Genomic DNA, 23,697 nt, shown 5'->3' with positions numbered 1-23,697 from the left:
CGCCTTTATTTGTTGTCTATTTCATACTCATACATACAACTTAATGTGATGATTTATTATTGATATAAAAGTGATTTACTTTTTTGCCTTCTCATCGAAGCATAACTTATTATAACTTATTATTTTATTGATTTCCGTTGAAAGCTATTGAATTCAATGGCTTTGATAATACAGGTTTTCTCAAAGAATTCGTGGTTTTAATGTCTTTGATTATATTTGTTGGTTCTATGAAGTCAAATTGTTACAAAAAATTATTCCATTGTTGTTAAAAATTTATTTGAAAAAAAAGTTTTGAATGAATAGTTCAGTTTTTTGGCATCGACACGTTTCTCTCAAATTCTTTTTCAATTTGCTGTTTTTGCCTGTATTTTATAATTTATCTAGTCGCAAAGAGCTGAGAGGTCTCATTAGTCTCTAACTGAGATTTGAACGAACGAACTTAATCAATGCAGTAGGTTTATAGCAAATAGCCTTAAAGTTTACGATATTTACTTTCAAACGTTTCAAGAACTTTTTAGTTTCTAATGTTATATTTGCATTTTTGTATCTAATTCTCATCAAAGAAAGGTCCCATCCACTTCCTTGTAGTTCGAATATTAAATAAGTATTTGATATTTTGTCGCAACTGATATTCATCTTGTTGACCAAAATGCGTTTCCATAAAAGTTTTAGTAGTGGTCAATATTTGTGCTCATTTTCTTTTCTTTAAACACAACCGCGTAATAACAGAACCCAATGATTTCGAAACGAGGCCAAGTGAACATATTTAATCCTTCAATATAGTTTTAACTGAAAAAAATAACATTTAAATATTAAAAACATATTATTCAGGTAACAGCGAAAGATTTTATTGGCTTCAAAATTTGTGTTTTCGCAAAATATTTGCAATTTTTTTCAATTTCTCTTTATCTTTAGTCCGTTTCGGTAACTCAGTCTAGCCACAGACAGAATGCATTGGTTTCGTAATGACTTTTCAGTGAATTTGTCAAGAATTTTTTCGCCCAAAAGCTAATAGTTTTTAAGACGTTTGTAAATATGTGGTTTAAAATATATTGATTGAGTTTTGGATTTCGCCTCTTCATTGCTTCTTTTTGTCGATTTTTTTTCTGGTCTCATTAATATCACACCTCATCTGCTTTGTATCAACGATTAATTGAATTTGTGTAGTTAAGGTTTCTTAAAATTGCATTTTGACGTTGTTTTTAGGTCCTTTTAAGTTTACATGTTAAATTTTTGCTATAGTTTTTTTTGCTTATTCTGCTGTTGATTTTTTACTCGCGTAGTCTTATTAATGGTGTAAGATCTCATGAGCGCTGCATTGAGGCATGGCATTATGTAATTCATTTGGTAGTTTCTGTAACGCTTTTTTTTAAACTCAAAGATCTACTTTTGATTACCTCTTCATTTGGTTGACAGTTATGTCAAAAATAAAGACGAGCGCGTGTCGGAACATCATGTGCAAACGCACATTAACGAGCCTCCTTGTTGAATACCGAATTGCTAAACCAATGAAAAAAATCAAAACGCTCCCACTCATGAAACTTGAAAGCAAATAAAAACGGAAACTACTATAATATTCGTTCAGGTTTCACTGAGATAACAATAAAAACTAACAGTCTACAACAGTAAAAATTGATCTACACGTGTGTATATAAAAATATATATCTCGCGTTAAAGATTCCTGAATTGAGAACTGTGCTTCGAAAGCAAAGCTGATCAATTTTTCTGACTTGATTTTTCAGAAAACCGTTTCTAAGAAAAACAATTAATGATGATCACTGATTACATGAAATGAAACAATATGAATCTATGATGTAAAGATTACGCTTAAAATTTATGTTTCAAGTAAAAACTTCAAGTAAAAAGTAGCACCAAATCAATCAAGTTTATTCAAGATTATCAGAGGTTGCCAAAACAACTTAGCATATGGTGAAACAAAAAGAAACAAAATTAGCCTATTTCAGAAATTTGCGCTCACTACACTGCAACTCTGTAGTTTACATTCGATGGCACTTTTTCGAGTGATCCCTCCCTGATTAGCCAACGCACTTGCAGCAACTTTGGGTTTATAAGTAACCCCTTTGTATGTAAAATTTTCTTCAGATTTTTTCCCTTGTTTTTTACAGCGTCTCTAATTTCAATTTAAGCGCTAATTTTCAACCAGTATTTTGAAGTAGGGGTGAAGTAACGTTCAGATCAGATGAAGTTTAATGCCTTGATAAGGCGGCGTCTATTGCATGTCTCAATAGGGACCCGAACCTCTAATTTTTCAGAGAACAAATGAAAGAAACCATAACACTCTACCACCTCAATTAGTAGTAGGATAACCTAAGCTGATGTAATTAACAAAAAAATTATGATTTCTTTTATTAACAAAAAAATGTAATTAACAAAGAAATTAAAAGAAATTGTAATGAAGTGGCTATCAACTAGGGGAGAAATTAACTACTGCATAGCAAACACGAATATTGAAACCTGTGTACTCAATTGCTCATCGACGCTCGAGATGAAAATAACGCATGTGAAAAAGATATTAAGCAGAGAGGTGTTGGTGAATTCATTATCACAATGGCAAATTAATCATTTACAGCTCAGATAGTTTTACTTAAATATTTTAACAACCGCAAAAATTCTGCAAAACAATTACATTCAATAATGAACAATAATAAAAAACTTCTACCTAAAAAGACATAAACTTGCACAACAACTCAAATCAACCGCCATTCTACATCAAGATCTGGCTCAGAAAAAATTTCTTCTTCATTATTTTTCCTTTATGTTTTTAGGGGCCTCCTGCGCCTCGAATTTTTACCGAGCAAATTGTAACAAGGCGACTCAGTAATGTGCGATCGCACATAAGGTTCCGACCCCGCTCATCCACAATTTTGGCTTGATTGTCTACCAAATGAGGAACATAGAAAAACCCAAAAATTCAAGTATTTTTTAAAAAAATTGGTGTATGAAAGAAAAGAAACTCTCCAAATCAAATAACTCAGTGGAGTAAAAAATGATGCATTAAATTATTGAGATATACCAATATTAAGAAAGCGAGTCAAGACGAACGGCAAAATCTAACAACAACAACAAACACTAATTACATCAAAAACTTTATGTCCGTTTTAAAAAACAAAACTTAATAACAAAGTCAAAATCAGATAAAACTGAAACTAACAGAAATTATTTGTAATTCGCCAGAAAAGAAATGGGAGCAGTCCATAATAAGACTCGATAACAGTTAGACAATAAAGAACAAAAACAGTAAAGTTGGAAATTTCGCTTATAATTATTAAAAACAATTAAATTCAAAGTAATGAAAACCATTAGAAATCAACTAAAATATCCCATAGGTTTACAATTACCAATGCTTCTAAAGAAGAGGATTAACAACTGGAGTAAAATGGCGCATTAGATTGATGATATGTGCAAATATTAATAAAGCGAGTCAAGACAGCAAAATCAAACAACAGCAACAACAAAAATTAATTACATCGAAAACTTCATGTCCGTTTTTAAAAAAAATTAACAACAAAGCCAAAATACAGTCAGATAAAACTGATATTAAATAAAATAATTTGTAATTCACCAGAAAAGATAAGGGAGTAGTCAATAAAAAGGCTTGGTGAAAAATAAACAATAAAGAACAAAAACAGTAAAGTTGAAAAATTCGCTTATTTTCTTTAAAAAAATTAATTTCGAAATATTGAAAACCATTAAAAATCAAATAAAATATACCATAGGTGTATTGTAACCAATGTATTCAATTTTTTACGCGGTTACAAAAAGAGCATATAGGCAACATACAAAAAATCAAATAAAACTTGGCAGAAAACGCTTTCAAAACCGTAAAGCCATACTATGGCCATCAAAATTTGTTCAATTGCACTTTCTGCAACCACCAATAATCTATTATTTGACCTTTCATTAATGAAGCTAGGTAATAAGTAGACAAAAATGGAAAACAAAATGCAAAAATAAGTAACACTTTAATTTTTTTTCGAAAAAAATATTTCCAAAGACATGAACGCCAATAATTACAGAATAAAAAAACTAATTAGGTTTGTATATTCTTCCAACAAAAGCCCATGAGAAATGCCATTATCCAGAATATATCTTATTCTACAAAAAGAACGTCAAACATGACAAAAATCAAAAATTAATTTATTTTTTTTTCGTGTCCAAGCCAGTAAAGTCAAAGAGTTCTTTGAAAACTTTTTTTGTGTGACACCCATCCCCTTTGACAACAATAAGGTTATAATTGGTCTGTAATTAAAGACACTAGATAACAGCCAGACAATAAAACGAACAAAATTGCGAAGTTAAAAAGTGTTTTTTTTAATTTGGAAAACAATTGTTTTCCGAGTCATAAAAGCTATCAGCTATCTACTAAGATCATAATATCGTCTCATCTATTCTTCCATGAAAATGCAATGAAAATTTAAAAAAATCAGTTAAATTTTTCGAGAAAGTAGTGTCGGAGCCGTTAAAATCATAATCTATATCTTCAAGCATTTTAATAATATCAATTTGTCCTTATTTTGAAAGCAAATAATGTGATATATGAACTGTCAATAACGTGATAATGTGACAAAACTAGAAAACGTGAAAAATGGGCAAATACATAAAAGTTAGGAAAATTTGAAATCTAGTTGTATCAAAGCCAGTAGCCATAACTTAAGGCGTAAAACCGCTAAAAATAATGAAGTCAATTTCAATAGAAAGAAGAAGCATTCTTTCATTGCGGACAATAAGCTACAAGTTGACCAAAGAAAGAGAAAAAAAGAGGCATAAGTTCAATTGTTCATTTGAAAATCAAATAATTTTAAAAGTCGAAACGACCATAAGCTTTCAGGTAAGCAACTAGATACAAAAATGTGCAGCTAATTAGGAACCCAATTGGAACTATCATTAGTGAGCTTTGTTTGAAATGTTCTGTTATTTAATTATTGTACAAGAGATCGAATTTTTCTATGAAAAAGACCGACTGTTTACAATTATTTTTGGATTATACCAGTCCAAGATTGATCCAAAACTAGCCCTGCTAATGCTGTTTGTTCTTTAAGAACACTTAATTATTCGAATGTTATAAATATTGATTTTTTGTTAGTTAAAAAATCAAAAATAGATGCTGCGTGTTTGATAATCAACGAATAAATTTAGCAAAAAACGGCGAAGTTTTAATTACAGAGTACTCTCAACGGAATTTGAATTAAAAAAGCCCCCTTTTGAGTCTACAAAAATTGTGTTAATGGTGTTTGGGTCTGTACTTTCTGTAAACTTAATCAAAATGGACTAAAGAAACTTATTTTGTGCTGTTTTTGAAGAAAAAGTCTTGTTAATGTTGAAATATTTAGTCAGAATTTTTGACAAAAAAAATAAAAATAGCCTACAAAATTATTGTGATTTTTTTTATTCTTACAAATAAAAATCAACATCACTTGATCAATCAAGTGCAATCGATGAAGAACAATCAAAAGAAACAAAATTAACAGTGTCAGATATTCTGACATATTTCAAAGAATTTTTTAATCAATAGTTCAAGTTTCCGGGATTGGAATATAATGGTTTTTCTGAATTACAAATAGCCACGTCTTCGATCACCGTTGAAAAATTTTGTTCCTGCTAGAAGGCAAAGATTATTCCGCAATTGCTGGTTATGAAACTGTTTCATTAAAAACTATTCACAGTGAGCTTCTGGTTTTTCACCGCAAAATATTCAGTTAAGATCATTTGCTTCCTGTTTTTAGCGTTTGAATGGTTTTGGGAAAAGTGAAATGTAGGAAATCCAAGAGCCTGTCATGGCTCAAACACAATTGAAAATTTTTATAGCAAAACATTTTCTGTGTGCAAAGCAATATTATTCTTCGCTCACAACTTTTGCGTTTGAAACAGCTGTTGGTTAGCGTCGTAGAATGTAATTCAGGAGTGAGATGACAAATAGCAGTTTTCATCAATTTGCAAACAAAACATTGATCAAGTCTTTTCTTGTTCTTTTTGGGAAACCTTTAGTTTGAGAAAAAGAGTGACCATTTTCTGCACTAAAAGTTTTGTCTAAACAAGGGAACTTTTTCTCACATAATTTATGTTAGACCAGCTCCGAAAACGATTTTGGTGATTGATTTTGTTTTTCAGTTTTGTAGCTTTTATGAACCCAATCAACTGAGGCGGGGAACATCGTTGTAGTGACTTGCTTAATTGAGAATTTTTGCGTCCTTTTCCATCTCAGGCAGAAAAATGTTCAGAATAAATTGAATTAGTAGAAATTTTTGCTCTCAAGATATGGCATTTATTCTTTACAAAAAAGTATTCATAAATTTAATATAGAGTTCGCTCAGATAATTAAAACTTGGTCACACGGATATTACCAAATGAGGGTTCAGATAGGTTTGGAACAAATTAATAAATTGCAAATATAGTTTATTAGTTCGTGTTAACAGTAGACCCAGAAATGCTGCTTGGTGAGCTAACTGAAACAGGTAGAGCAATTGGGCTTTGTTGCTGTGATTGCTGCTGTTGTTGTTGTTGTTGATGATTTTGATGCTGCCTAGCCATAGCCGCCATTACTGCTCCTATTGAACTGGCCTGATAATACGGGCTTCCTGCCGCTGCAATCCCTGCTTGATAATTGGCTGCTGCCGCCGCCTGCAACTGACCAATCAGAGCTGCCTGATTCCCGCCTGCAGCTGATGAAGTCAGCAAGCTATTTTTAATGCCTTGCAGCTCTGCAGAGCTTACTGAGGGTACAGGGGTGGGTAAAACGGGATGAGTTACGGGGCCCGTGGCTCCTGGTGCGTGATGGCTGTATATTTGTAGGGGTACTTGAACTAGCCGTTGAGTTGCAGCGTTGTTCGCATTTGAGCCGACTTGCACAGCCGAGGCGTTGGCAGCTTCAATTTCGGCAGCGATTTGTCGTTTCCATTTGTTTCGTCGGTTTTGAAACCAAATTTTGACCTGCAAAAGAAGAAAAAAATTCTCAAAGTTCAAATATATTTTAGATTTTATTTATTTTTCAAGAGATTACACGGTCATTTAAAAAATTTTGTCAGGTCACAAAATACGCAATGCAGAAAGTACCCAATATAGTAGTTTCACGAAATTAACCCATTATTACCAATTGCTAAAATTATCACACAGACAATTTTGGGTATACTTTGGGTATTTTGGTGCTTGGTTCATGCCGTCTTCGAATATGTCATTTTGGTAAACCTGACATCATGTTAACTGATTTTTCACAGAAATTAAAGTGTGTGTGAAATTAAAAATGAATTCATGCTTCTGTGGCATTTGTTCATTTGTGGTCATTTAAAAGAAATTGAACAAAACAAATCGTTCTTTGAGTTCTCCCTAAAATGAAAAAGTAAATTTCCGCTTTTGAATTGAGTTTATAGGAGATTGTTGCTGAAATTGTTCCCACAATTTATTTCCGCATAGGGCAATTAATTCCAAGTACCGATTAACAAATCCATACACAACCTTTTCCATATTGTCAAAGCTGGGATCAACTTAAAGAGTTATAAATGGATAAATTGTCAAAGCCTGATGATAGAATTTTCCCAGTGAGCGAATCACAACAAGTTGAATAAATTTATGAGCTCTTAGATTGATCGGTTCATGCCGTGAGGGTTTCTTTTTGTCCCGCTTTTCTTTCGCCCAATTTGATTTGGGTATTTTCTCACTAGCTGCTTAATGAGAAACAAATAAAAGTAAGTTAGCTAGCTTGGAGGGATTTAGGTCCAGCTGATGAAACTCGGGCAAGGTGGCTATTTTCTCATATTTAATAAAGTGACCTCCAATGAAGAAGTTAGAAACGTGAGATTCATTCACTAAATGATTAATCACTGAAGGAAAAATCTGCGCATGTCATTAATAAGTCACTCTGCAATAAGCACTGCTACATTAGAAGAAAAAAAGATCTGACACATTTAGAGCTGTTAATCACTCAACGACAATCCGTACGTTATCCTCACCGCCAAATAGTCAATCTCAATCCGACCCCCCCCCCCGCCGCCTTCTTCAATTCATTTAAAACATATTAATATATTTGATAATTATGCTGGATTAAAGTTTTTCTATTTAAATGACTTTTTCAAGTTTGTACTAGTTTATTTAGTCTATTTTTGTTTATTCTGGGAAAAGTTGTGTGGCTATTGATTAAACAAACATGCTTATGGTACTTGAGCGTTCCAAAAACAATCCATACACATAAATATGATCGAATTTAGTTGGGGGAGGGTGGATGCGGTGCTTATGGTGGTAGTTTAAAACAAGCAATTGCACAACCGAAATTGAATTTTGGAACATAATAAAAGTAAATTATGCTTATCAAAAATCGTTCTTGAGTTTTGTGTTGCAATTTTCAAATAAAAATCTTTGTCGAATCGAATGTTTGAATCTTGTCTCGGGAGATTTTGTTTCATATACTTTGCTCTCTAACTCAGCAGCACTTCTCCAATTCCCTTCTCATGCAGTGGGGGATTTAAAAATTACGGTTATTGAAAAGCAATCACCACATTAAAGTATTGTTGTCATCCCGGCTAATGGGATTGTTGGAACATACCTGTGTCTCAGTCAGGTGCAGACTGTTTGCCAAGTTAGCCCTCTCACTGCTAGAAAGGTATCTCTTCACATCAAACGTCGATTCCAACTGGAACACTTGACTCCTCGAAAAGACTGTCCTCGTCTTTTTCTTCCTCTTTTCCCCATCGTCCTCTCCCCCGCTGTCATCCCCTCCGTTCTCGTCATCTCCCAGATCCGAACAAACATCGGCAAAGTCCTCATCGCAATCATCTACCCCGCAAATTGATTTATTATCTCCGTTCTGGTTATTACTACTAACTTGATCGCGCGATTCCGAGTCACGCGTTGCTTGGTTGTTGTCATCTCGAATAACTGGTTTATTGACGCGTGCAATGATTCCGTCTCTATTTGCTTCTCGGTTCTGAGCTGAGATTGTCGAGACGACACTGCTAACGTCACTTGATTTGGATCCTGAGAATGGAACCGAAGCGGACGATGTTGATGATGACGAGGAGTTGCTGTTTGGGATGATGTGGGAAGGAGGTTTGGGCTGGAAAAATGCCGGAGTGGCAGGAGAAACCAGTTTGGATCCAAGACTGGGATTCATTTCAGGGAAGCCAGGAATCATCGGGAGTTTTGCGATGCCATCTAAACAGACATCAAAAATATTATGCTTCAAACCTTTATTTACCAATTTTACAATTTCTGCGAAACTTTGATTTTAATTCAAATTTTCTTTTTTATTAATGAATATGAACTAATTTAGTCTTCATTATACAACAGCACAATTGTAGACATAATTTCTCCAAAAAATGACTTAGTGTATCAAATGACCACAAGATGTTTTATCAAGACATTTTTTAGTGTTATAAAAGAGTTGAGGTGCAAATTTTTTTAGGAAAGCAATTCAAGTATAGTTTGTAGAAAATAGGACCAATAAAGCTAAATGCATTGCAGTAATTTTGTAAAAAAAAAGTCGGTTTCAACTAACCATTTGCGTGTTTGGATCCAAACCCACTTGACAGCTGTTGCAAATTGTTTGCCAGATGCTGCTGGAAAATTGGATTGGGTGCTCCTTGGCCCAAATTGCCCTGATTGGACAAAATAGCCCAAGGTGAGTACCATCTTAACAAAGCTGCAGCTGCCGTCGACTCGTTGAACAGAAGTTCGGGAGGCAGTGCTGGGTTTCCGAGAGCTGCTGTAGGAACCGAAGATGGTGGTCCTGAAACGGGGGGAATTGCAGAGGGACTTGGACCCGCGACTTGACCACCCGAGAGGGTTTTCAGAAGTCCTGATTGCTGCAAGAGTGCCTCGGCTTGTGGGTACCCGAGAAGTGGGTGAAAAGCGGAAAGGGCGACCGATGGATTCGCAATCGGCGATTGAAGTTGGGAAGCTTTTGTCGTAATCGGTGATAATGGCACGACTCCACTTGGAGCCGAGGTGATACTAGCCGATTCGAATAGTTTGCTGTTCCGTTCGCCATTCGCCGCCGCTGCGATATTTAAATCCTTCGTCAAGTTTTTGAGCGTTTCTTGGATGTTAATTGTTTTTGAGTCCAATATGTCTGCAATTGAGAACCCTGGTTTGTTCAAGTTAGGCGATTCAAGTTCAATTTTTTCGGAAACAGAGTCGGTCATTTTAGTAAATTCGGTTACTGTTTAGTAAATAATAGTTTATGCTAATATTTTACAATGAAATTATTTGTGTTTATTTTTGGGGACAAGGAAAACAGCTTTTCAAGAGGCAAAAATCTTGTAATAACAACTGCTTGAAAAGCTCTTGTACTTTTTTGTAAGTGCCTTCTTCAATCCAATCAATGCACCTTGAATGCTCGATTCTGATTGGCTGAGATTAAACAGTGCCTAAAAGTGGACAACTAAAGAGGGCTTTTTTGGTCTTTTCTTTGTTTTTATCTGTTATTATATTTGCTTAAATAGCGTGTTTTTAATTTGATGGAAAAAGGAAGTTGAAAAGTGGGAAATAAGGCAGCTAATTGACACTTTATTGAGGCAAATCTAGGAAGTGGGCTTAAATATGGGCAGAATTAATGATATCAAATAAAGCTTTGTCAAAACAAGAACACAACACTAGCAGAAATAACAGCCAACACTTACTTATTAGTCAGTGATTAGGCTGGTTATAATTATTAACTCCCATCACTTTGTGGACACGATAGTCAGATTGATGTTTTCCTTTGTCACACAGGATCAGGAATTCAACCCCCAACCCCTCCCCTGAAATAGGGGTGCAAGGGGTATATCTGTGGTGTGGTGTGATATTTTGGGCACTATTTCCTGGGCTTTAGGAGTGATAGCCTAATTAAGGGCTAATTGTTCCTCAATCTGGTTATTTACAGTTGACAAGGATCCCACAACTCCCTCTATTTCCTATTTGCACCCTTCAGACCGTAATCAAATCTGAACAGACCAGGAAACAACAACTCACATTAATGAACCACAACTACAATCACAATCACAATAACCAAAATCAAATACGCATTATTTCACATACACAAAATCAAAAAACCATTCATTCTTTAAGGGATTTAATTGTCTAAGACATCTATGACGAATTGGAAGAAAATAGAATAACAAAACTTTTAAATTACTCATTTTGATCACGTATTGTTACAGTTTTGCGATTTGTTGCTCCTACAAAATAGAAAACATAACTCAATTGCCAGAAGAGACCGCTGACAGTAATAAAAATTGTTTCAAATTTTCACCAAACGGACTTTTGATTTCAATCTATACTTCAACTGTTTTGAAAAAAAAAATACTTGAAGCATAAATTAAAAAGAAAGGAGGTTATTTTTCAAAAGAATAAAAACATGAATTCTGAAAAAGATATCTCTAACATTTTAAAAACAGCGAATCTATTTCAAATATTAAAATAGCTTGGTCTTTTGTACAAAAAATGAAACAGTTTTCACTATTACTTTGACCACAACTGGCGTTGGCAAGCTCGTTGGCGAGCTCTAGTTTCTTGGGAAGCAACAAGAAGAACAAATGTTTAGATCTCTTCAGGAAAGAAGGCAACGGAGACAAATTAGGAGGCCAAGAGTTGTTAAAGAAATTCAGATCAAGATAATCCTTGATTGCCTATGAAATTTTTTTAGATTAGAGTTATATTTTCTTCAGCATAATATCTCACAAACGTTTCCAAATCGGACAAAAATTGGAAAAAATGTCAACTGTATTAATATACAAAAAATAGGAAAAAATAGACTCACTTGATTGTTTTCAATCTGGTGTTCACCCAAAAAATTATTTAAAATCAAACTGCTAAACGAACCATAATTTTTGACAGATGCTCATTAAAAAAAAACAAAATTTGTCATGTTTTCAGCGGACAATTTAAAAACTACGATATCACGTCTAAACAAGTGTTTAAAAACCAGCAAAGATTGAAACTAAAACTTTTTCGTTAGCGTAGAACTTATCAGTTTTCAACTGAAAAAAATAATTCTACTATAAAATCTTTCCCATCAGCCATGACTTACTGGCGTTTTAATCAGATTGAGTGATATGATTTCAATACACACACAGCACAACAAAAAAAATTGCTAATAAATTTAAAAAAAATTGTGTCAACGTCATGAAAGATACTAGCTATGAACTCGGGCCCTTAATTATTGCCTCAATTGCTAATAATAAAGCTGCCACTAATGATACTGAGTGGTAACATAGCAAAAATAACTTTAAAATGGCAGGACTCAAAAAATCATTATTTCTAAATAAAATTTACGAAAAAATTGAAACCTTCAGTCTTCAACTCAAACAATCACAGAGCTTCTGATATGCGTCATTCGACGCCATCGAGGAAATATTATTTAATGAAGATAAAGGAATTAAGAGAATGGTCAAAACAACAAGTCACAGATACTTTATTGAAAGAAAGAACGTCTTATAAACAATTAACTGACATTTGAAAAAATCAAAAAATTCAAGTACGCTTTATTATAATAAAAGTATGACCCCTTGGAATAATTAGTTGAAACAAATAGGAGCCCTTGGAACAATTAGGAGAGAAAAAGCGGAAAATGTAATCAAATGGCTGAACGCAAGAAAAAAAACTACTCTTTAATTTTTTTTTTCAAATACCGATATTCACTCCTCTTTAAAACAAAATCTTAAGAAAATTTTGTTTCAAATCCACTTTTTTTCCATCCATTAATAATCCGTCAGTATTTAATTCACAATTCTAATTTGATCTCTCAGTGACAACAGTACGCCGACAAAAGTGTGAACCGATCGGAAATGGAGACAGCGCACCAATACAATTTAAAATCTTTTGGATTCTGTTAATAGAATTCACCAAAGTACCAAAGAAAAGTTGCAGCGGTTTGCACTGTTATAAATGACGACTCTGATACCGTATGAAAGATTTTTTCAATCAAAATTTGACATATGTTATAGAAACTGCAAGATGCGCAATCCTCAAAAATAAGAGAGCTGGAAACTTTCGTTAATTGTAGAAAATTTATCTGTACTTAACCAAGTATTTATTTTTCGTTTGTGAAATTTTTTAATTTCGGGAAACAAGTTTGTTTTGCTGCTTCGTTCAGCTGCTTATATGCAAGTAATATTGTTTTGGCAATCTGTCCGCAGACATTTTTGGCAATTGTTTTCGCAACAGCTTCCAGTACTCTAATTAAATAAAATGCGCTGATGCCGATTTATGAACAGACATCCATAAAAAGAAACATGTGTTTATATTTGACAATAAAAGCAAAAAAAATGTTGTTTCCCTATAAAAGGAAGTATGACCTACTTTCTTAATATTTTTTATGGCAGCTGTATTTGGTATTCGTACACTCTTGTCTTCATTTAAGTGTCAATTGTTATCAATACAATAATCAAAAATTTTTCAGCATCGATAAAAGATAACAATTCTGAAGTTTGCTGATCTCAAAAGATGAACCCGATACTTGTGGAATTTTTGATGTTTTCTATAATAAACTCTGTAATAAATTCTGTTATAAAGTGATATGTGTTCGTATTCCAAAAAACTGCACAAGCAATCAGACTGTTTAAACTGAGTTTCAATCAGTCGACAATTTTTCTCAATCATGACACTGCTTTAATTGATCAGACAACACAAGTTTGAAAAGCGATGGAAATAGTTTTAGTTTTGAAAATCAGTTAGGTGAATAACCGTTCCTGACATTCACTCAATGATTGTCAAGAATTATTGTAGCTAAATGGATTAAATAATATTGGATTGGGACAAAAAACAACCAAATTGACTGCAATAATATCGTAATTAGTCTCAAAAGTTAAGGCAATATGTTTAATTTGCTCGGAAATCAATCTGCAGGAAAGCAAATAATAATTACAGATGTCAAAAATTTTCCTAAAAAGAAACTGTTTTGATATTGAGATAATGGTTTTTCATAAATAAATATAGCCATTAACTCGACATTTATATATAATGTTTTTCTCCGAGTACCATGTCCATTTTCTAATGAAACAAACTGGCAAAGAAATTGAAATAATAAGTTTAGTAAACGGTCTTATCAAAAATATTACGTTTTATGTGCAATATGTTTTGTCAATGAATTAATATCTTGGTTAGTTTTACAATTTTCTATGCTAAGTAATTTACTTTGCCCCATAAAGGTCAAATTAGCAATCCTCAGATTCTTTGACGGAGTTTAAAGGTCAGATCTAAAATTTAAAATCAAGAGATAAAAAGAATTGAAAATTGAAAAAAAAACTATTGTAAGAGGAAAAAGTTTTCTTTTTATTGCGGCGTCATTGGCTAATCATATTTCGCTCTCAGAACAAATTTGTCTAATCAGTTCCAAATCGCCGCATAGACGCTCGTTTTTAATGTTCAAAATGTTTTCGATGTTTTGATTTATTTGACATGCTATAAATCTAGTATTTAGTACATTCTCCCACTTATTAGGGTCGGAATAATAAAATATCGCATTTGAATTAATTTTAATTTAATGTCAGAACAAATTTCCAGTTCGGAATATTTTTATAAAGAAAATTTGAGAGCTAACCTCGCGGAGGAACAAAAATAATAATTCCACTATTTAGATGTTCAGCAATCATTGTCGTCGGTGTCTTTGAAAATAAGCATCCAAATAATTACTGTCGTTATTGTTGTAAATTTTAAGACCGTTAATCAAGTATTTAGATTTTTCAGCTGATTGCTTAATTCTCACTTTGTTGCTTCAAAGACAACTATGAGTAAAATTTATTAGCATCTAAGATAAAAATGAAATTGCTCTTATCTTTATCAGTTTTCTTTTTATTGCGGCGTCATTGGCTAATCATATTTCGCTCTCAGAACAAATTTATCTAATCACTTTCTAAGAACGCGCCGCTATGCTTATTAATTAAACAATGCAATGCAATTAATAATCGGCAAAATAAAATATTTGGTCAGCAAATTTTTGAGTTTCTTAAGATTTTGCATCCGGTGTGAAATAAAATTAAAACTAGCCTGAGTTTGGGGTGGAAAAAATACAGTTAATTTGAATTATTCAATTAAAAATATCTCGGAGCGTTTTTTGAAATCGTTATTTTGAGGTGTTCTGGGCTGAGGCTTTACTCGTTCAATGGAACATCTCAATTTTTTACTTTACAATTAGGCTGTTAAATATTCCTCATTGATAAATTTGTAAGTGACATTTTAGACTACCCAAGGGTATATTAAAGAGAGGCATTCACACATAAATTACCCCCAAATTCTCAATATCAATTGACAATTTCACTAGGATAACAATACCCCAATATTTCCTAGTCAAGATACAAGAGGCTAAATTCAGATGACTTTCAAATTATGCTGTTATATTTCATTAAAAGTGGCTGTTGAAATATTCAGCCGGAATATTTTTTGAGAGAATTTTGTGAACATCGGGGTTTTAAGTTTGTTTTATTAGAAAATTTCAAGAACAAGATTCTACTGATAAAAGCTATTGTTGGAGAAGTTTTCGGATTTGCTCAACTCAAATTTAAGACAACGCATGGCATGCCAGGTCGATATGTCAGCGAAAGTCAGCGCATAATTGAGTGCGAAACGCGCTGAATGCCCCAAATTCTGGGAAAAAATTGCAATGCACGAGCTTAAATTCTAAAAACTCAATTCAGTGTATTTCTTACCCAATTTTCTGAAAAATTCCTAGAATTGGGATGCAATCATCAAAATCGAAACCCCATTTTAATACTTTTGAACAGAAGATAACTAATGGAAGATTGCAGTTAGAATTTGATGATTTTTCGAATGATCAAAGCATTTATGATATCTTTATGTAATAGAGTAATAAAATTCGCAAAGAAATGAACTTCGATGCTGCAATCGCCAACATTAATAGGATATCTATTCAATGTGGTCAATTATAAAACTACTTTCTAAATCTTCGAAATGATTCTCATTTTTAAAAGTTAAGCAGTGATATCCAATTTCAATAACTGTACGTCTTACCATTGTATCTTAATTAGTAAACACAGAGGAACCAGACAGTTAAATTTTAAGTACAACTCAAAAAACAAAACTCAATAAACCAAGAGTTGGAAGCTTCCTCCCAAGACCGGGCTACCTATCTTGCCCAAGTCCAGTTCTGTTTGTATTTATCATTTTGGTTTGTTTCATATTAAATAGATTCTCAGAAATGAACTCTCTTTCTTCTAACAGAGAGGACTGAGATAGTTAATGATTCCTAGCATTTTTTTGTTTGTATTTTCTATCCATAATTTGTGCTAGTTTCAACGAAACATCGAGAAACTTAGAAAATTTCTTTATTAAAGTTTCCAAGAACAAAAGAAGAACTTACCTGACGAACTTTGTTGTTATGTAGATAAGTAATGGTCAAAAAACTAAACTAAATTCTATTTTTGTTTTGGAGCTATCATTATTTTATTGACCTATCAATCATGTGTCAGAATTAAATTCTCCCACAAACAGAAACCTGATTCTAACAACCATGGACCTCCAACTGATGAACTCGATTGTACCTAGGCCATATATGATTCTCATGAACTGTTGAAGGAAATAGAAAATCACCTTCGGAACTAAGATCTATTCACATGTCAATCAAGTAAATTATTTTTAGCTAATCTAAATTTTCTCCTTATTTTTTCGCATAGATAACTAATATAAATACGAGCGAACTTTTGTAAAAATTCAGTTCCATTTTAAAACTAAAATTCAACTTAATGAATTCTTTTGACCCGTGTTCTCGACCACGACAATGATGTCCAGATCAACTGCAGACAGACAAATTTTGGATCTACAGAAAGCAGAATCAGCTACTGCGTGGATTTTGTCTTTTGTGGCGAAATGTCAAGCAGAGAAGAAAGAGGAAAAAATCAACAACGGTGTTACTGTTCAGGATCTACAGTTAAGCGATCTCTTTCTTAGTTTGTGCAGTCAAGATGCAATTATTGAACTTACTTAGGAGCCTAAGTAGTCCTAAGAGTTTAATAAATACTCCGTATAAAGACATCAGATTGGCGATTCAAAATGATTTTTCTCCTAAAGAGAGAGTATTAACGGCAAAAAGGGCTAAGTTTCTGTCAGCAATACAAGGTGTAGGTGAGTCAGACGATATTTTCCTATCACGTTTTAGAGAAGAAGCACGCTATTGTGATTTCGAAAAACTCAAAACAGCGGCCAACGCCGATGAGGAGTTAGTAAAAATAAAATTTATCTCAGGTTTGAGGGGCTCCGAACAAAACTCAGACTACTAGATGGTATTAAAGCAACACCAACAATGTCAGTTACTGAAATGACAGAGAGCATACAGTTCAGAAGTCAAGCAATGGCTTTTGGAAGTTTTTCATCAGGTAATAAGCCTTTTACTGTGAAAAATGAAGTTGGGTTCAACTTCATAAAGACCTTTCGAAAGACAAATGAAAAACTTACGGCTAATAAAAGAAACAATATGTGCATTAGGTGTGGAGGTAAGCCACATTGTAGTAGACCTTGTCCAGCGCTAAGTAAAATATGCAACACCTGTGAAGTAGTAGGACACTTCTCAAAAAAGTGTAGAAGCAAATCCCAACCAAAATCAGGCAAGTACAATAAACAGAATAACTTTTGCGAAGAAAAAAAAATTGTTCAGAACAAGCATCTCCACCATCGCAGATGGGAATGTTTTATTCTAAAGAACAAATCTTTAGCATGTCTGCGACATTGGAATATATCTCAATAAATAACTGCAAAGTAAAAATGCAGGTAAACACAGGTGCAGATAGCACAGTGATATCATCAAAAATATGGACTGAGCTTGGTAAACCTCAGTTGGATGGTAACATAAGAGATCTCGAAGCTTATGATGGTCAGCCATCAACGCTTCTGGGATCACTTACTTGTGACGTTAAGGGAACGGAAGCAAGCTCACACAAAAACAACTGGCAGTCTGATAAAGAAAATTGGACTACTTGGTAGAGATTTTTTTACCCAAGAACCGTGTGAACAAAATCACAATTGAGCACCTACCTGCTGTAAAAGGTTACCAATCTCAGGTGAAGTTGATACCAGTATCACAGCCAATATTCTGCAAAGCCAGAAAAATACCTCTACTTTTTCAAAACAAAGTCACACAGAAGCTGGAACAGGTGGTCAGATAGGCATCCTTGAACCGGTACAGCCAGTAGGAGTCAATAATGCATCTAGGGTGATTTTGGCAGAGAAAGAAAAGTAGAGAACTGATACTTTGCGTGGACTTGAAAGTGCATATCATTGGCAAGGTGAGGCATGAGGACTACCCAATACCAGACATGGAGACAAAACGTACATGGGGCCTCATACTTTGGCAAAATTGACCTCTCAGATGCCTACTATCAAATTGAACTTGACAAAGAGGCAAAAGATATATGCACAATCATCACTCAGGGATTGAAAAACTCTTCTTCAATCTTCCAGAATTGCCTCGATTCAACACTCAAAGGAATCAAAGGTGTTGTGATCTTTCAAGACGATGTGTGGGTCTACGGAACTACAAGGTAGCAGTTCGACAACAGAATGCTTGCAGTCAAAATTCAACTACGTGAGAAAACTTTTACTATTAATGAGAAAAAGTCTAAATCAAAACAAGTTGATAGCGTCAGTTTTTTGGATACTCCATTTCAAAGGAGGGCATAGCATCTTATCCCAAGCAATTTGAAAAAATAAAAAATGCAAAAGGACCAACTAACAACAAACAACTCGAATTGTTTGCTGGGCTAGCAAATTTTTACGGAAGAATGATTCCTGATTTTGCAACAAATATGCTACTTTTAAATAACATGAGAAATAGCGATTTCTCATGGGGCAAAATGAAACAAAAAAATTTTGAAGACATGAAAAATAATTATGTGCTAACTCAATTGTAAAGCCATATAGTTTGCAAAAAGACGCAACAGTTATTACTGACGCCTCTAAAAAAGCCATTGGCAAGGTTTATTCGCAAGAAGGACATCCATTCATATATGTTTCGAAAAAATTGACCGTGGAGCAAAACTACATAAACATAGAGCGGGAAGCACTGGCAATTGTGTTTGTTATCACAAGATTAAAGCAAATCCTTCTTGGAGGACTATTTACCCTACAAACGGACCACAAACCACTCAAATATTTCTTTGCACCAGACGCCAGACGAAGAAATCCCGAATGGAATCCCACGGCATCAGCTAGAATCACAAGATGGGCAACAGCTCTATTGGGCTTCGACTATGAGTTGAAATACACACCAGGAGAGCATATATCCCATGCAGATGCTTTGAGCAGAATGTATTTTGATGAAGAGAAATCTGACAACGACCGAGTGTGCTTCGCAATCAAAAACTTCTCCTTCGCTCAGTTTGATTTGGTGAACCAAGCTGAAGTCAAAACTGATCTTTGAACAAACAGACTCCTCCAGGACATAATGAAACGAATCAACAGCGGCAATTGGAAACAATGTTCAGAAGCGGAAAATGAATTCGAACAACACAAAGATGCACTTACCATACATAATGGAATCATCTTCAGAGGTGTTTTTCCGTTTGTTCCGCCCAGACTACGACATTTGGTTTTGGCAAAAGCGCATGAGACACATCATGAGAAGAATGGAACTCAGGCATCAGTCAGAATGATAGCATGGTCGCCTGGCGTTACTCAAGACGTTCAACATTTTGTTAGTAAATGTGAGAATTACCAAATGAACAGGATTTGCCTTGGAATAACAGTCTCTGCGTGGGCAGAAGCCGACGTTAAGGAACGCCTCCACATGGACTGGGGTTATGTTAAGGACCAAGGCAATATCTTAGTAATTGTTGACGCGGGTTCTGGCTTGATAGAAGCTTTCCCCGCGGGAAATAGAACATCAGAAACAGTTAAAGTATATCTTAGTCAAATCTTTGCAAGATTCGGAATACCAAAAACTTTATTATTAGATAATGGTCCTGAATTTGTAAGAGGTAACCTTAAACAATGGTGTGAATCACTGGGAATTAAGAAAATGGAATCGCCGTCTATCATCAAAGATGGAATCGCCGTCTATAATGCACTAGCTGAAGGAGCAGTTCAGACAGTGAAGCGGGCACTTCAAGCATGGAGTCACACTCTTAATGTGTCATTTGGAGCATTCCTGCAAAATGCACTGATGATATGTCGCAACACTTCAAAGAGGAGGAGCAAAACTCCAGTTGAACTCTTGTTGGGACGCAGAGTGAGACTACCAGCAATAGCAGATTTCGACTTGTGGGAACCCATTCTGTTCAAGGCCAATGAAAATACCAAGACAGTTCCTGCTAACTTCATCATCAGGAACGGCTTGATCACATCTTTAAGACAGCCCGAAATCTTCTCTTGAGCGAAAACCAAATCGCGAGACTAGAAGAAGACAATGTGAGGAGACCACATCTCAATCAGAACCACAACTTCAGAACATAGATGTGGGAAATTCACATCAGGTTGATGTTTCTGCAGCAACATCAGCTGCAGAGCACTAACAACCCTAACCACGAGAGCCTTCACGAACATCAATAAGAAACAGAAAACAACCCGACGAATTTGGAGAACCTATACCCACAAATTTGCTTTAAAAAGGAGGGATGATGTGATGGTTTCACAGAAACATCGAGAAAATTAGAAGTAATGGTCACAAAACTGAACTAAATTCTCATTTTCTTTTGCCGCTATCATTATCTTATTGACCTATCAATCGTGTGTCAGAAATAAATTCTCCCACCAACAGAAACCTGAATCTAACATCCACGGAACTCCAACTAATGAACTCGATTGTACCTAGGCCATATATGATTCTAGTGAAATGTTGATGAAAATAGAAAATCATCTCCGGGATTCGGAACTAAGATCTATTCACATGTCAATCAAGTAAAATGTTTTTCAGCTAATCTAAATTTTCTCTGTATATTTTCGCATAGATAACTACTATAAATACGAACTAATTTTTGCATAATTTCAGTTCCAATTTTAACTTATTGAATTCTTTTGACCCGTGTTATCGACCACGCCAACCGGGCTACCTATCTTCCCGAAGTCCCTTTCTGTTTGTATTAATCATTTTGGTTTGTTTCATATTAAATAGATTCTCAGAAATGTACTCTCTTTGTTCTAACAGAGAGGACTGAGATAGTTAATGATTCATAGCATTTTTTTGTTTGTATTTTTCTCTCTATAATTTGCTCGTGAGATCTTTGACAATTTAAGTTGATGGCAGTCAGAAAGAAGATATTGGAAAACATCAGGGTATAAAGATGGATATAAAGATAGAGATGGAAGGATAAATTAGCGGATGACTCCACTAGGCATATTTCCGGTCTCACTCAATCACAGAGGGAAAGAGAAAGGGAGAGGCAGGGAGAGGGGAGGGGGTGGCAAGAGGGGATGTGGGGTGTGGGGTGGGTGAGAGAAATGAGCGGATATTTGAGTGGCACCTAAATAGGCAGTTAACACTCAATAAAAACTAAGTATCCCTATAACTAGCCATTGAAACAGCTGAGAGGGTCCTAATTCCATCGACAGCTCAGAAAGCCGAAGACAACAAACTGAGCAATCATGAAAATCATATGAAATAATTGGCGTCATTTTAATTCCCTTGGCTATATCGTTTTATACAATCTATGACAAGCACATTCAGAATATTTTTTATTCAAAAGATTGTGAAACATAAGAAAACAAAATTTTTCTTTTTCCTCGAATTTGGGAATGTTTTTTTTTTGATAAATTTGGATCAGTTTAAAATTTTATTCGGGGTTTCAAAATTTCAAGTTATAGAGGATTATCAATTGCTATTTTAAAAAAATCCGGTATAACCCGGTGAAATTTCAGTATGGTTCAGCTAAGTCGTAAATTTGAACGCAATTACGATCTTAACATTGGGGGAAATCTTCGACACAATCCAAGGTCACAGTCCAAAGGGAATTCTGACAAGACTTACTTCCAGTTCACACCGGAGTATTGTAAATTATTTGGACCGGAAATCAATAGGACTGGAAAACCAAAATAAAACACGAAAGTGTGGAAAATGATCGCACCAAAGTCTGATCAGGAGACCTTTCATTTTTGATCTGGGACCCTCTTCTTGTGAGATTTCACACCTACTTATGAAACATCATCAGAACAGGGCGTCAGTCGGCTTTAAGAGACATCGGCTACTATAGACACCACTCATCACTAATAGCCCTCAATAATCCAAATGAGAAGTGCGCCTATAATTTCCGTGGCAAACTGTCACCCCCTGGGCCACACACTTCCGATTCATACCCTCTCACAATTACACTCTGTCAAATGACCGCCATACTTTTAAGTCATCCATCCACTACCCACTTATTATCTCAACTAGAATTGGACAACTAAACTGATTTGTGATTTGTTGGTATGCGATTGTTCTAACTAACACTTGATTTAACAGAGGTTCTCAAAAACTTTTTGAATTCATTCCAGGTCATATACGATTCTGGATGCTCATACTATCTACTAGCTCATAAATTTGTATGATTTCTTATGAGTTGATACAAAAAACTTGAAAGCCGAAAAACTGTAACTTATAATATTAACAGTTTTGGTAATTATTTAAAAAATTTTGGAAATCATACAAGGTCGTATATGTGACACACTTAACATTGAATGGTGCCAAAAAATTCCCCTATAAAGCTGTCAGAGGGCATTCAGATTTAGTATATCTCAGTCAAATTCGACAATTGGGGCACGCTGAAACAAAAATCTTAGATTTTTAATATATGCAGAAACTGATTTAAAGTTATATGCACATTTTTTGCTTGTTTTTACTAAATGAGGGTCAATAAGTGTCAACTGAAAAAAAGATCAAAACTTTGGTAATAAAGATAGACTTACTCTTTCATTTAACCCCCAAATTTGCTATATAAATTCCATTTAGGGGTCTTTTGCCATTTCGGGGTCACAAAATGCTGCGAGGAATCACATCAGTGACACCTTATCAATAAAAATAAAAAATAAATGGAAGGATAAAAGTTTGATTCTGAGGGGTCATGCAAGGATCATATATGATTTCTTCTTAAACATATTTGATTATTTTCTGGTTTCATATTAGGATTGTTCTAAGACACCAAGTATGTCAGAGTGAAATTGTATATGATTCTCGTATGAAACCAGAGAAAGATCAACCCGGGTTAGGTTGCGCACGGGGTTTGAAACTCGACACTTCCACTTGATCAGGAGGCAGCACAACTTATGGTCTGGATATTCTGGCAAGATCCCTACCCAAAATCAGATCCGGGCACCATTCAGAGCCTGTATAGTCTGATCAGAACACAATACAGATCATAATCATAATTGGTGCTTTATTTGTACATTAGGGTACTCAAATTTATGTTAAAAGTGCCCATGAACCTAGAAAAATGCACCATTCTAACCTTGTCCAGAAAAATCTTGGATCCTTTCTGCCAAGAGAAATCCCAAGTCTTGTGTCTTGCCTGCCAAGAGGTCACCAAGTCTGGGTTGTACTCTGCACAGAGTGACCCAAGACTTGGACCTTCTCTTGGCAGAGTGACCCAAGACTTGGGATTTCTCTGGGCAGAGACCCCAAGTCTTGATTTTTCTCTTTCAATAGAAACTTCAGAGATCGACTCTTGAGTGTTCTCTTAGCAGCCTTGTATTTGGCATGATCAGACTCTGAATCAGGCCTGGGACTTTGCCTGTTTTTTTTCTGAATCAGGCCTGATGGTCTCTGGGGGTTCGGTAAGGGGAGTCTGGATAGTC

General features: G+C 34.7%; 2 protein-coding genes across 2 annotated transcripts in view; both read right to left on the bottom strand.

The window, feature by feature from the left end:
- LOC142342739 (uncharacterized) overlaps window positions 1-23,697 on the bottom strand; it is a 125,425-nt gene that overhangs the window by 61,210 nt on the left and 40,518 nt on the right. The gene's annotated exons all lie outside the window — the stretch shown is intronic.
- Window positions 6,235-10,287, bottom strand: LOC142351602 (uncharacterized). Its single transcript, XM_075403743.1, has 3 exons — window positions 9,506-10,287; window positions 8,555-9,162; window positions 6,235-6,948 (listed from the first exon to the last, which is right to left on the bottom strand). Exons 1-3 carry the CDS (start codon window positions 10,149-10,151, stop codon window positions 6,418-6,420), a joined length of 1,785 nt encoding a protein of 594 aa, XP_075259858.1. The 5' UTR covers window positions 10,152-10,287; the 3' UTR covers window positions 6,235-6,417.

This window comes from Convolutriloba macropyga, chromosome 1, assembly GCF_964194025.1.
Source record: "Convolutriloba macropyga chromosome 1, txConMacr16.3, whole genome shotgun sequence".
Classification (NCBI taxonomy): Eukaryota; Metazoa; Xenacoelomorpha; order Acoela; family Convolutidae; genus Convolutriloba; species Convolutriloba macropyga.
This window is presented reverse-complemented; position numbering and strand designations above follow the sequence as displayed.